General features: G+C 34.2%; 1 protein-coding gene across 1 annotated transcript in view; it reads left to right on the top strand.

The window, feature by feature from the left end:
• The window catches only part of LOC109619375 (uncharacterized), a 40900-nt gene extending 25344 nt beyond the window's left edge, over positions 1-15556 (top strand). Inside the window, exons 2-4 of the mRNA XM_066078545.1 lie at positions 12717-12932; positions 13238-13492; positions 13750-15556. Coding sequence (XP_065934617.1) covers positions 12717-12932; positions 13238-13492; positions 13750-13967 — 689 coding nt within the window. The 3' untranslated portion in view covers positions 13968-15556. The remainder of the gene's footprint in view (positions 1-12716; positions 12933-13237; positions 13493-13749) is intronic.
• Positions 15557-15965: the final 409 nt, after the last annotated feature.

The following is a 15965-nucleotide window of genomic DNA, read 5'->3' as shown; positions in this document are numbered from 1 at the left end:
TCTCTCTCTCTCTCTCTCTCTCTCTCTCTCTCTCTCTCTCTCTCTCGGGATAGGGGGTTGCGCTGTATGTATCATAACCATTAAAATTAGTACTTTTGGCATACATATTGTAGAGCAATACTGTCACAAAAATTCACACTAGGTTGACAATGATGCAAGGTATGTGTAATTCTTGCTGCGCTCGCCAGAACGGTAGCACCGTAAAACATAATAATAAATACCTTTGTGCTAAAACTACGTTCATCCACTAATATGAAAAATATCCAGATCATCTGTTTTGAAACACCCCCTCTACTGCTTCAGGTTTCAGTACACATCCCAAATTTAAATAGAAAGTCTACAGAGATTTTGCATTACATCAGCCATTATTAAGCCCAGATGATAATGTTGAAAAACTCTGCGATGTGTCCCTAGTACTTCCGAATGGAGAAAAGATGTAAACATTACCCATTATTAATCTCCGTATAAATCTCCGTAAGAAATTTGTTTTTGTTCATGTACCGGTAAACTTGGTTTTATGAGTGAAAAGGGTCAATTTGTCAATGAAAATATCTTGGATATTTTCTATTTCAACAATTTCAACTGTACTTCTTTCACAGGTATGTGTATTTTTATTAAAATCATCAAAAAGTGACGGAAGCAATAACTTGGGACAGACTATATAGCTATCCGGATTTTGCCTGAATGCCCTAGTGAATGGCCTGCCTGGGCAAAGCGCTCCCTATTCTCTTTTGAGAAGTGGACAGGCATAGCCTACATGTAGGCTATGCCTGTCCACTTCTCAAAAGAGAATAAGCACTCCCTAAATAACAAGTTGAGAACAATTCTGTGAATTCTGTTTGTTTGACGTGTTCGTTATAATACAATTTTACGATATGTTTTTTGTCATCAAATTCATGTTATTTTATACAATGCTATACCACTAGAAATCAGCATTATTTTTTCTCGAGAGTATTGGGGAGAGGGAAGCACATGCAGCTGGATGATGTTAAACATATTTTTTGTGATGAGATTCTCTGTACTATAATAACTATTATTGTAATACAGAAAATTATCATATTTCTAAAATAAATATTACAACGTCAGACATCCACGCGATGAAATCGTACCCTGATCATGTACAATAAGGTATGGGTTCAACGATGAGATGGAAACATACTATTATTTGGTTATGTATATAGTAGTACCTTGTACCATTATTCAAATTGGAAAGAAGTTCTCACTTGATAAATAACAATATATCGGGAATATGTGCGGGAGAAAATTTGAAGTTATAGAAAATGTCTGTACAAGCCAGGGGCCTTCTTGTCATTAACCTTACGATATTATTGCTCAGACGACGATTAGCCGTGTGTAAACATATAAATTGATATAATGTACACTAAAGACAGTTTGGACAGATCTTGCGATTAAATCACTTAGCTTTACATGTAGATTTACATACTGGACGGCCCTCTACCCCGGTTTATAATGCAGTTGAAGTAACATTAGTTCCATTTATTTATTGAAACGACAGAAGGATACAATATGCCGGGGGAGAGGGGGCATCTCGTGTGAAAACAGAAATATGTACATTCATATTCTATTTTCATCACATGAGAGTTGTACATGCACACTTTTTTTGGTTTACTTGAAAAAAAAATTAAATGCAAGTAGAGGTGTGAAGCTGAACTCTCGTTCTTGTGTGCAGCTCCAAACCGGACACGTGGATATGAAATCCATATAAAAAATAGTTTTACTAAATATGAATTATCAAAATAAAAAAATATAATAGCGTGAACAGAACATATAATTTGTCAACATTTAATCTGTATGTATGCACGAATGAAGGTCTTATTTCTTTTTGAATTCAATATGCCAATTATATATGATGCAGACATTACCGATGATTTTTCAAGCTCGAATGGCGTGCATTGAGAGAAGAATGGAAGGGGAGGGGTGTCTTAAAATTTCAGAAACTGCTCATTCATTTTCTTTAAATGCAGATGTAAAGTTTACTATTTGGGATAAATATAATCTAAATTACTAATATTTATTAATTTTAAGAAAAGTTTTGTCACACTTAGGAATACATCTGTGAAATATAAAAGCAATTGCCCCAAAAGTTAAGACAAAGGTTTAAATTTTTGCGGACAAACAGATGGACGAATAGGGCAAAAACTATAAACTTCCGAATCTTCGATTAGGACGGGGGCATAAAAAAGTTTAAACATAAAAACTTAAAATGTCTCTGCGCTAACTAACGAATCGTGTACCTTTGGCAAGCGAACATGTACACGGGAAGGCACAACAATGAATATTGTATTAAGTATTCAGGAACAGATCGAATATTCATTTCCACCCCAACCTCTTTTCCAAAACCAAGAAGAAAGAATTCCTTTAACGCTAAATGGGTATTTCTAAGAGAATATTTTAAAATTTTGGCAAGGTCCTAGAAATATGGAAAACTTAACTTTAAATTTTGAATTGTGATTTGTGTAGTATTGAAATTATTTTTTTAGACTTATCAGGTAAAAAAATCTTAAATAGACAATGTGTCTCATCAAGTATTTTAAGAATGTTTAACCAGGCCTAGACAAATAGCATTGCCCGGCAATGGGTACATCCATCTATAAATTGAGCCATTTTAAGGTCCCGTAAAATATCATCCATTTTTTTCATAGAACGACTTACGAAAAAATTCTTCCGAAAGATCATCATCATAAAGATGAAAGCACAGCATATATAATACTGTGACTACATCACAACGAAATGAAAAATCTACCGCACGAAATGCAGACAGGACCGGAAATAATATTAAACGCTCATCCTAATCATCATCATAATAACAGAATTATTACATAAAATAATGAATATACTGTATGTAATTGAGAAGTACATAATATAATGTTGTGTTCACCGCATATAATGTTAGAACGACCGCATATAATGTTAGAAGCACCCCATATAATGTTGGAAGCACCTCATATAATGATAAATGTACATAATATAGTGAAATAACTACATGATATAATGAAAGAAGTACTGTATATAATGGAAAATGCACACGATATAATGTAAAAAAAAAATAAAAAAAAACCCTCACATAATGAATATACTACCAAATATAATGAGGAGAACACTGCGTATAATAATGTTTAATCCCCATATAAGACAGTCCCGGTGTTCCATATCTATTTGTAAGCGTTGATGAAGGCGCAAAGGTTCTACTCTGTGTTGTCTTTAATAATTAAGATTTTCTCAAAAAATTTAAACTGGACACTGAGAAATATTTTCGGTTTGATGAAGTTTACTTGTATATACCAAATTAATTGTGTTATCGTCGGTCTTGTGAGATGTATAATTTAAAACATGCATTGCTATAATTATGTACTGTACACGATGTTACAAGTATATTTTTCATACTTCATAGAAACGACTTAGTTTTATTTCATTATTTTATTTAATAAAAATATTCTTATCTCCCCAAACTAAAGACTATCCCTAATTACATAATTATTTTCCATTATATATGATCTCTTTCTGTTTGAATGTATAGTGAGAATATATAGATCTATAATTCCATATAACTTTATTGGTAACGGTCGGGTGGTTTCGCTCAGATCACATGTGTGCACCGAGAGGCTTCGCGTCCAATTTAGTAAGAATTAATCTTTCATGGAAAATACAGGTTCACCTAACATTTCTCCATAAATTGTAGGCATCAAACACATCATATATACACTGACAAAATCTAATTTTTGCTGAAATAGAGTTGCAATTATATCAAAATCCCGAAGATTGATATTTAGGGTCTAACTCTGATACACAAATGAAATTAAACTAATGTTTGCAGCCTTTCAGTTTGTGCTAAAAATACTTCTTTTAATATGTTTCGGTTCTTTAATTTTATTTATTATCCAATTATCAACTTATCATTGGACCAATTAACAGGTAAACAGGTGTGTTTGTAAGGCATGTTAACTTTATAAATTGTTTATATTTCAACATAAATTATTAAAGAGCTTCTTAAGTTTACGCGATCATTGTTCAAATTAAACATGTCATGCAATTACAGTACTTTACCTCACAGTGAACACGGTGAGTCTTGCAATCTTCTTTACAGTTGCCACAACTAAACTTCTTCATCTTCTGTTGCACCATTGCCACAGGATTCTCAAAAACTGCTGATTTTGAACAAGTTGCGTCTTCGGTGAAAATTTCAATCGAAGTGAAGAAATGATGTTGCAAAACTAACTCTCTTATGGGGTGGAGTAGTATGAATGCATGTATATGACACCCTCCCCTCCCAGGAGAATGGACCCATCCATACGTTGTAGGAGCATATCAATACATTTTGACACCTGTTTATTGGGGGTATACACATATAGTAACCTCCAGGTTCTTTGACGGGGGGGGGGGGGGGGGGCTTCCCCACAGTATATTGTTGGTAGCGTAAAGGGGGTAAAAGTGGTAGAAAGTTGCCACTGTCGATTGGGGTGTAGATGACCTTTTGTTTGTTTTATGTATGATGATCTTGTAATAGTGATGGAGATTGGTTATAACAAACCTCATTCTTGTGTTAGATATGTTGGGTTTTATTTATCAGATATATTAATTCATTGATATTGATACCAAAATCATCTTTTTGTTTCAAACACATAATTTGTGCATTTTTAAAACGCATTAATAGTTAGGTAAACATGTTGGATGTTTTATTGTTTAAAAAACTCTTTAGCCTAGCTACAATTATAGTCTTTTCGAATGATGTATAAAATAATTGCTTTTCAAGAGTAATTTTCAGTTTTCAGAGAGAGAGAGAGAGAGAGAGAGAGAGAGAGAGAGAGAGAGAGAGAGAGAGAGAGAGAGAGAGAGAGAGAGAGAGAGAGAGAGAGAGAGAGAGAGAGAGAGAGAGAGAGAGAGAGAGTGTGTGTGTGTGTGTGAGTGAGTGAGTTAACAGTGTACAATATTATTAACATGTAACATATACCGTATGTAAATCTACGTACGATATTAACAAAAATATTTTAATAATATGAAATTCTCCCTCAGGCTCAAAACTTTCAATAAATATTGAATCTGAATAGATTTGAAGTTATCATGTAACTTACCAACGGTATAAATTTGAAATAGGAAGGTTTCTTAAAGTAGTAAGTTTTATGTATTTTTCTCGAATATTCGAAAAAGCAGGGCAAACCGGAACAAAAGTGAATGAAAGGATTAATGTTTGATAAATATTTTGATAATTACTGATTTTTCCAGTTTTTAATCATCTTCAATTACGTGTAGTTTTATATGCAGTATCCTTGTTGAAGGTGTATATTGTTATCAAAGCATCAGGGTTGTCACGCCTCATTAACAGCTCCTGATCTCACCCAATTAACGAAAAACACAATTAGTGACCTTTTTCTGGCCGCCTCTCTCTCTCTCTCTCTCTCTCTCTCTCTCTCTAATTTATACATGTGCATTCATTGCACAATTACCTAAAAGAAACATTTTTAAAAAATTAGAAGAAGTCCAGGGGATCTATATACTTGGGGATGGGGGTTGAAAGGGGGGGGGGCGATCCTGTCCTTAAGCACCTGTGTCATTTTTACCTAGTATATTTTTGTATTGTTCACCATTATATGTGCTATAAGACGTATGTCTTTTGCAATAAAGAAATTGAATTGAACTAGGAAAATTTCACAAGATGCAAAGAAAATTAATATTTACCATAAAAATGTACAACACGATCACATTGGATAAAGTAATTGACCGACAATTAGTAATCGAGAACACAATATTCATTGGACGATTAACTACATTTTAACATATTTCTGTCCATTGCTAATATAGGGTTGATTGGGGTACATATCGGGATTTATTGTAGCATCAGTGGGGTTCATTATGTACAGTGGGATACATTTGGATATCAATTACTATAACACTTTTTTATTTACATTCATTCAATATTTTCTCATGATAACCTTTTTATCGAACATCCGATTTTGTTTTATATTATATAACTCATTAACGAACAAACAAGTTAATTCAATTTGCCCATATTTGAATACACGCATAAGCATTCTCTGCCATAACTGCCCATTTTAGTTACGCTCTTTTAAATCTGAACAGTCACACATGCACCTTTAAGTAATTGGTTATTCTAGATAGTGTTTTTAAAGACTCTTCCATGTTTATTATGGTTATCTTTTTTAAAAACTTCATTTACACCGTACCATTAAACTTGATTCTTTAAAACAGATTAATTTACAGCCATTCGTAAGAATATTTCTAATATTTCTGCACGGCAGAGGGTTTTGGTCAACATATTTATCTTGCATGTCGACATATTTGATAGAAAAATAACTTGCACACAAGGGGCAGAGAAATGCCACCATACACAAATGTCAAAATTTGAAAACTTCATTTCCGCCCTACGAATCTCTAGAATCCACGAGCTTCCAAGGGCGAATCTACAAATCTTTAAAAATTCTAAATACTTTTAATAAAGACATTTAAAAAAAGTGAAAAATTCGAAGACTTTTCCGTACAAAATTTCTATAATCCAGGAGCTTCCAGCGTCAATGCAGCCCTAAACCCCCTGCCAAAAACTGACACCCCCCCCCCCAACTTCAAATCGTGGATCCGCCCTGCAATGGAAGTTGACGTCGACTTCTAAGGTCAAGATCTAGTAAATGATTCCCGAGTATCTTTTTGGTGCTAGAACCATTATGACGTCATAATTGATTTGATGAATCTTTTCCCGTATTTTACGGCTTTAAAGTAATTATGTAGAAAATAATATTCTGACATTCGATATTTAATCACGGGAAAAGTAATCCCGGTACCTATATTCAATTTGACATCATTTTAAAGAGGAGGTCAAGAGCTTGTTTAATGCCGTTTTTGGAGAGACTGTAGGCATTCTAGATACATTTCAATTGTAAAAAATGGACAAAACTCCGAAATATGTTGCTTTTATCCTTCATAGAAAATGGTTGTTTAAAACAAGATTTTTTATTGCGCTTACCAAAAATTTAAGCCCCGGTACACCCTATGAAACAAAGATATTGTTATGAAGCATCATTAAAAGAATTTATATTTTGAATTTCATAAACCTGTAGGCACCTTTCATTTACTAGATCTTGACCTTAAAATAACTTGACGACATATACAGTCGGAGATCGGAGTTGAACGTCGCATACCGAACTGTACGTCGTAATAGCCAATGCTTAGTGGAAAGGGGTGCGTAATAACAATTGAAGATTGTCGGTGGGGTGTGTTTAAATTTTCATGAACGCGGATGTTTAAGGCGAGTTAACAATTGGACTGATACTTTTGATCAAGCAAATCTGATGCAAATAAACACGCATACGCTAGCGTTTTATAATTTCATTTTTATACCATGACAGACATCTTCCCAGTTCAAGATTTTCTGATACGCTCCGCTATATATAAACCGATTTTTGAGAAGCGTTGCGGATCAGAAACCCTTGAATTGGGAAGATGCACAGCGGATTGGTAGTTATAATACTTATACTTTATTTGTAAACAATGAACGGATTGTGTTATACGTCTTAACGAATAAATGATGAATGCAGAAAACGGGAAAGTTGAATGGGATAACCCCTCTCTCCCCAATTGCTTTTTAATTTTGCTCCCCAATTGCTTTATATTCTTATTTGGGACAGTAATAAAAAATTATAGAGAAATTTGACCTTGGAACAAATTTTATATTTCATCCATTTCAGTGTGGATTTTTTAAAACCCTGCCAGCTCCACTAAATATTCAGCCATGGTTTGGATTTTTTATTTTAATTTTAAAGAATAGTTTTTAAAAAAGAATTAAGAAAAACTTTAGGTCAAAAATGAACAAAAACAAAAAGGAAAAATAACCCCTTGATATTAATTATATACATGCACGGTGTTTATTCACACGCTTGCGCGGAAGATCTTTTAACTATGCACACATTTAGTTTCATTGGGGTATTAATGTTTCAAAGTTCATAAGGGTATCATTGGGGTTTATTGGGATATCATTTGGTATCATAGGGGTATCATTAGGTGTATTTGGGTATCATTGGGGTAACATTGGGGTTCATTGGGGTATCATTGGGGTATCATTGGGGTATCATTGGGGTTCATTGGGGTATCATTGGGGTTCATTGGGGTTCATTGGGGTATCATTGGGGTTCATTGGGGTATCATTGGGGTTCATTGGGGTTCAATGGGGTAAAAAGACGCACCGAATTTTTCAATTTCATTCAATTTTTGTTTTCATTTCATTAACCAACTAATTTTGCTTCTATTAATTTTTCAGATTTTTGTGGGATTCCATCCAGCAGTTTGCCTTAAAAGAATTTTTAAATATTTTAGTTTCATATTTATGTGGATTCCAATAAAAATCATACAAACTTCATTCATGATTATTTTGTTTTTCATTTTCAAACTTTATAACATTTCACTGTCATTAGAGTTTTAAAACAGAAATGTTTAAAAATTTGACATATAAGGGGTTATCTGGACTGATATTTTAAAAATCTCTTAAAATTAGAGTATTGTACTTTGAGGTATATTATTGTTGAATACTTTGCCTATTATTAGTAACAAATGCATGCAACAAAAATCTCCTACACTTATTTGGTGTAGACATCCCCCTTAACGATGTACTTGATTTAGCGGAGGGCCGCACTTCGCCAAAAGCGCTAAATAGAATACACCGCCAAATGTAGTACGTTTACAGTAGTCTTTAACATAGAAGATATGCATGTTGTCAACATCTTCCTGAATTGTGGACGGATTAACCCTGGAACCCACTTTCAATATTATCCATCATTGTTCTTAAGTTTTTCGTGTCATATATTTTAAACAAGATTTTAAAAAATATATTATGCGAAGTGAATTCTAATTGGATCGGGATTTACTAAATTTTTAAAGATCAGTTGCTTTTAAATAAACCATTTTTTAATCGATTTGATACATATCTGTTCTCGCCTGTAGAATTCGTTTAACGCATCTCATAGAGTTGCCAAGTAGCAATACGTCAATTTGTAGGCATAACTCAATAATTCTGCAAAATGTAACATTGTAATGTTATGTAACATTAGGTAAGATGTATATTTTGATTGTATTTGCTTCAAATATTTACTATTTTAAAGTTTGTTAGTGAATTTACTTCATTTGCTAAGCCCATATTTTTTTGTAGTGAAATGACCTCTTTTTGACTGTGATCATGGGGTGTTCGATTTTATTTGATTTTGTAACAAAAGAAAAAAAAATAGATAGATAGATAGATAAATAGATAAATAGATAGATATAGTAATTTTGGGTATTTCGAATCCCTATTTATAACTTGGGTTGTAAAATATGTAAAATATGTTTACAGTAAGCTGTTTGGTATTAACAGAAAGAAGATATTACAGGAAACCTGATAGGGTTTTTAGCTCACCTGAGCTGAAAGCTCAAGTGAGCTATTCTGATCACATTTTGTCTGTCGTCCGTCTGTCCGTCTGTCTGTCCGTCTGTCCGTCTGTCTGTAAACTTTTCACATTTTCAACATCTTCTCAAGAACCACTGGGCCAATTTCAACCAAACTTGGCACAAAGCATTCTTTGCCTAAGGGGATTCAAAGTTGTGAAAATTAAGAATCACGCCCTTTTGCAAAGGGAGATAATTAGGAATTTATGAAAATTTTCGAGAAATTTTCAAAAATCTTCTTCCCATGAACCATAAGACCAGGAACGCTGAAACTTGTGTGAAAGCATCCTCAGGTAGTGTAGATACTTAATTGTGAAAATCATGACCCCCAGGGGTAGGGTTGGGCAACAATGGGGGGGTCGAAATTTTAACATATGAATATATAGAGTATATCTTAAAAAATCTTCCTCTCAGAAACTAATAGGCCAGGAAAGCTGACACTTGTGTGGAAGCATCCTCAGGTAGTGTAGATTCAAAATTGTGAAAATCATGATCCCCGGGGGTAGGGTGGGGCCACAATGGGGGGGGGGGTCGAAGTTTTACAAAGGAATATATAGAGTAAATCTTTAAAAATCTTCTTCTCAGAAACTTGTCAGCCACGAAAGCTAAACCTTGTGTGAAAGCATCATCAGGTGGTGTAGATTCATAGTTGTGAAAATCATGACCCCCAGGTGTAGGGTGGGGCCACATTGGGGGGTCGAAGTTTTACATAGGAATATATAGAGTAAATCTTTAAAAATCTTCTTCTCAGAAACTAATCTGCCAGGAAAGCTGAAACTTGTGTGGAAGCATCCTCAGGTAGTGTAGATTCAAAGTTGTGAAAATCATGATCCCCGGGGTTAGGGTGGGGTCACAATGGGGGGTCGAAGTTTTACAAAGGAATATATCGAGTAAATCTTTAAAAATCTTTTTCTCAGAAACTAATCAGCCAGGACAGCTGAAATTTGTGTGGAGGCATCCTCAGGTAGTGTAAATTCAAAGTTGTAAAAATCATGATCCCTGGGGGTAGGGTGGGGTCACAATGGGGGGTCGAAGTTTTACAAAGGAATATATAGAGTAAATCTTTAAAAATCTTTTTCTCAGAAACTAATCAGCCAGGACAGCTGAAATTTGTGTGAAGGCATCCTCAGGTAGTGTAAATTCAAAGTTGTAAAAATCATGATCCCTGGGGGTAGGGTGAGGCCACAATTGGGGGGGGGGGGTGTTAAAGTTTTACATAGGAATATATAGAGTAAATCTTTAAGAATCTTCTTCTCAGAAACTAATCAGCAAGATGATTCTTTGTAATTGTTAAGACTTTGGCCCCAGGACAATTCTTTGGCTTCACAAGAAGGTTCAGAGTTTGATGTAGCTAAATATCCCATATATAAACAATTGTAAAGGGTCTTTTTGAGAACTGCAATACTCAACATGTGATATGACTATAAAATTGAAGCAGGCAGCTATTTTTTCATTAGAATCTTTTTGCATTACTGTATTGAGTTATTGCCCATGATTTATTGATTTTTGATTGTTTTAATTAATACATCCACTGTTATCCAATTATTGTGATGATTATTTTTATTCAATAATAAATATTCAATGTATATAAGTTGTTCTGCATAAGTATTTTTGGGTTAGGACGGATTAGTTTGTTTATTTTTGATTTCCAATTTTTAAATATTATGAATTATTGTAGGCCGGCACATATAAAGGGACAATGTCTATTGAGTTACATTGAGCGACTGTTTGGGGTGAAAATTGAACAGATTGGGGTTAAACTTGAACAGATTGGGATAGATTGAGTGTAAGTATATCCCTGCTCTATATAATTTCGTGTTTTCTAACCTACGATGCAGAGTATGCGGTCATCCCTGCCCTGTATCGCATTAATACAAGAGTGGGGTCATCCCTGCTTGTATTGGTGGTGGTTGCAGCGGAGCACTAGTGTGTGGTCATCCCTGCTGGTGTTCTGGCTTTTCTAGCGCAGTGTGCGGCACTCCCTGCTTGCGTAAACGTTGGTACCTGTTTAGTTGCGTAGGTGTGCAGTCATCCCTGCATGCGTAACGTTGAGTCCCTATATATGTGCAGGAGCGGTGATTAAGGTCTGCTCTTGTAAATATTGGCAATCATCCTGTTAGAAAAGGGACTAATGATTATAAAGATAAGAATATCGAGGGGGGAAAATGGATTTTATTTATACAGGATCTACATGTATTATTGTACATTGTCCAGATTGTTTGTATAATGACTCCATTAAGCTGACTTTATCATACCTATTGTTTCTCAGGTGAGCGATGTGGCACATGGGCCTCTTGTTTTCCGACACCACCTTTTAGTGTATTGCGTGTCATTTCCGGGTATTTCGAACCAGTAGCTAATCTGGCAAACAAAAAAGGCAGACAAAGATGATATTATAATAACTATATTAACGAATTATTACATATTTATTAGACTAACGCGTTAATTCATCAAGTTTTCAAAAAAAGAGCAAATTTTGTTAATACACCTTTATTCTGACTTTAAATCATCGTACAACAAAATTAAAATCGTCAAGAAGAACTCTATTATGTATTGTCTGCAAAAATTGAAGATTTAGTAATGTAAACCAAGTAATGTTATGAAAGCAGATTTATCTGACAATGCAATTTAGTTAGTTAAAAAGTCAAAATTAGGACTGTCACATTGTAATTTTGTCAATGAACTTATACTTTGTCAATGGAAATAAAAAAAAATCAGCTAACTTTTTTTAAAAGGACAAGCTATGATCTTTATTTCTGATAAACCTTTTTGATTTTAAAATTATAAAAATTGCTCATTAAATTTATAATAAAGACCCTTAGATTGACTCTGTCGAAATATTAAGAAAAATAGGATGTAAATTTTGCGATTCGGGGAGGTCCCGCGGACTGTCTGTCCCTAAAATACAGTGTTCACATGTACATTTTGAAGCACCTGTTCGTCATCAAACAGCATATACACCAACTAGTCTTATTGAGATAATGACGCTAAAACGTAGATTTACGCCACTTCCGAGGTGACGTAGATTTACGACGTTACATACGACGCTGCGTAATTTACGTCTCTTTCGTGAAACACCCAAAATTAACCTACGTCCCACTTACGTACTACGTAGGATTTACGATGCTTTTGTGAAACCATGTCCTGTATTGAGGATTCCAGTTGCTTCTTGTAAGCAACGGATAAAAGTTTTCTAAATGAACTACTAGTATATATGTGATTGAAATCGTTTCTAATTGCCTTCAAGAAAGGTAAATTTGATTTTGTGCTTACAGTTAATGTTGCCCTAAACAAACCAGCATACCAACAGAACCAATGGAAGCCAGGTGACGAAACGTACGACGCCAGTAACGCTGTAGACGGACGTAAATCTGACTTGACATGGAATGGAGGTCAATGTGCTGTATCAGCTGCCAGAGAATTAGCCATTTGGTGGGTGAACCTAACCAGCGTCCACAACATCAATCACATCACCATATACTTCCTGACTGGTAATGCTCCATATCATTTTAAAATTCATAGGGAAAGTCTTCGGTAAATTTAATATGAAACACCTAGTAGTAAAGTTATTATAAATAGTTAAACATTTTATTTGATTATTTATTTTGATACCTAAGTTGGAGCAAGTATTATTTTTCAGTAAAACGGGGACACTGCTAGGTTATCATTATTTCATTGTGCACTTTTTGCATGCATAACAACATTGTTTGACTCACAGTTGCAAAGGAAGAGCTATTTGTTGCTTTGCAATTACCTTTGTTCTAGTTTTTTTTAATTATTTCATTGTTTATACTAGGTCGTATTAGTGGGCATATTTTGACATACCTGGGATTCTCACTGTACATCTCCAATACAACAGACAGATTACAAGGAATACAGTGTTTCAAGGACGCCAACTTTACACCAGACACGATGCCATCCGTCTTTAACATCACCTGTCCAGTGCATGGACAGTACGTCATATACTACAATGAGAGAGTACCAGGATTTGTTTACCCTTACGGATATCAAAGATCTGTGGAAGCTGACCTTTGTGAAGTTGAGGTGTATGGTACGTGTTCTTTATGTTCATGTAACAGGGGAAAAATAGTGGAGAAGAAACAAAGTAATGACAATAAGATCTTCCGATGGAAAGGGACATTTTAAAAAATCTATCTATGGAACAGAAGGAAATAAAGGCATCGTAAATTATAATGTTTAAATTGTACTTGCGTATAATCAATCCAAGAACACGTTTAGAATGTCGAATTGACAAAGTGTACATTTCATTAGCTGCTCACACGCACAGTAATCAAACGTATTTTTCAGGATGCTCAATTGTCGGCAAATTCTATGGAGCTGACTGCTGTCCAGATGTTAATTGCTTAAAGTGTCACATGGAAAATGGCACATGTGTAGAGTGTGATCCTGGATTTCAAGGCGATAGGTGTGAACAAGGTATGTCCGATGTTAACGTAATGATAAGTATTTTTGAAAAAGGTAATCATTCATTTATTACCAAGTATTACTCCACTTGTATTTTTTAACATTATGTCAATTCTTTGCGTCGACAAATTTTGAACTTAGCTAACTCTTAGTCTTAGAATATCGATCATATCAATGAAAAAAGGTGTAGCGAAGTGCAGCAAATTCTTTATGATGAAGATTTCCCTATCTCTTTATGTAATCTTAATTACATGTAACAAATACATGAATAAATTTGTAACTGAATGTAGTATGGAACACTTCCATGTTGCGACGTGTAATATATCAACATAGACTATAAATAAAATGCAGTTTTATAAACAGCCTCTTTTTCGTAGCACAATGGTTCAGAGGGTTCACTAAAAATCTGTTAGTCATGATTTCTAATTCCGTAGAGATTTTAAAATTTTATTTTTACGAAGATTTTTATTAGTTATAACCTATATTGTGGTTAAATATTTTAAAATTTGAAGATTCTAAACCGGTAAAAGTATTTTTATAAAAATGTCATTAATCCATATTAATATCGGCAGGGTACCCATACCACCTGAAAGTATACGATACATTTATGTTTTGGCAAAACTGTGAAAACCAAATATCGAGTGTACATGTAATAACTGCATACAGTGCATTTCCATAGGGGTAGAACATATTCTAGATGTGTTAAATACGATGTTGATATGAATATTATTACATACATATATGATACACCTTTAATGTTAGATTTATTAAGATATTAAACGATTGATCTTATATATACAATGCATTCAATTCAATACAATCGTTGCTGAAATATAATTGGAACTGTATCTATTCGCGTTCATTTTACTAAAAGAGGATAATGCAAACAATCGTAATGGTTTTAAAGATTGAACGTTGGGTCATTACAACGATGGATATCACAATGATTGATGAGTTAACGTTGAATCATTACAATTATACATCATGATGATTTTGGTAAGTAACTGGTGTGTCAACACACAGTGCTATGGATGTTTTGGTGAGCAAATGATATGCTAATACAATGATTGTGTACTTCGATAAAGGGTATGACATTATGATATACACTGTTTATTGATTATGGGTTGTTCTTCTACAGTTATTGCCGAGATCAAAGAGATGCCGCGGACATTATTTTCCAATATACCACGAACGTCATCATTAAAATACCTATTTGTCTCGCACTGATAATGAAAGTACAACTTCAAACTGTAGATTTTTTTAAAACCATGTCAATTTCACGTGTTAGTTCCAGTCAAAACGATGTGTATTGCCTCAAATGTTTATTTTTAAGAGATCAATGCAACTGTTCCGAGGACATCCCTAGCACATTTGTACTGCGTGTTTTTACATAAAATACATCACGTGTATAGTAATCGTATTAAATTGCTCTTAAAATATTAGGAACATGATTCATAGATATTTTATAAATGAGTGAAGAGTATTAAAAGTCCAAAGAAAAATTATGTCGTCTGCATGTGATTCCTTTGATCGATACACATCTAAACATTACTAACAAAACTGTTGGGGTTACCCGGAACAGCCGTCAAAATGACCTTGATCGTCTTTCTATAGGGGAAACGATCTGTAGAAATACTTGGCTGTTAGTAGAATAGAAATAAAGTTCTTGTTATCGTGAATGTTGCAGGATAACCTCCTCGGTCTCGAAACGTTGATTGAAATATAAAAGCCTCGACTAAAGCCTCGGCTTTTATATTTCAAAACAACATTTCTCGACCTCGGAGGTTATTCTGCAACATTCACGAAAACTCGTACTTTATTTCTTAAATATACATCATGCCTATTGCTACGTTTTTCGACGCTTTATGCAATAACAGGATGTACCAACATTTCTTCTTTCTGTACAATTACTTCTGAAGATTGAACACCTTACACAATGGTCACCTTGAATTCAAAGTTCTTATTTTAAGTGGTGTTGAACATACCTTATTAATCAGTATAGTACCTTTTAAAAGTGACATTCGAAAACTGTTATATATGTATTTTCGTTCTGAATACTGCGTACAGGTCATGAAATAGAAAGATCATGTGTCGATATA

This window comes from Magallana gigas, chromosome 3 (assembly GCF_963853765.1).
Source record: "Magallana gigas chromosome 3, xbMagGiga1.1, whole genome shotgun sequence".
NCBI classification, from domain to species: domain Eukaryota; kingdom Metazoa; phylum Mollusca; class Bivalvia; order Ostreida; family Ostreidae; genus Magallana; species Magallana gigas.
The sequence above is the reverse complement of the archived record's forward strand: the minus strand, read 5'-3'. Positions and strand labels throughout refer to the sequence as shown.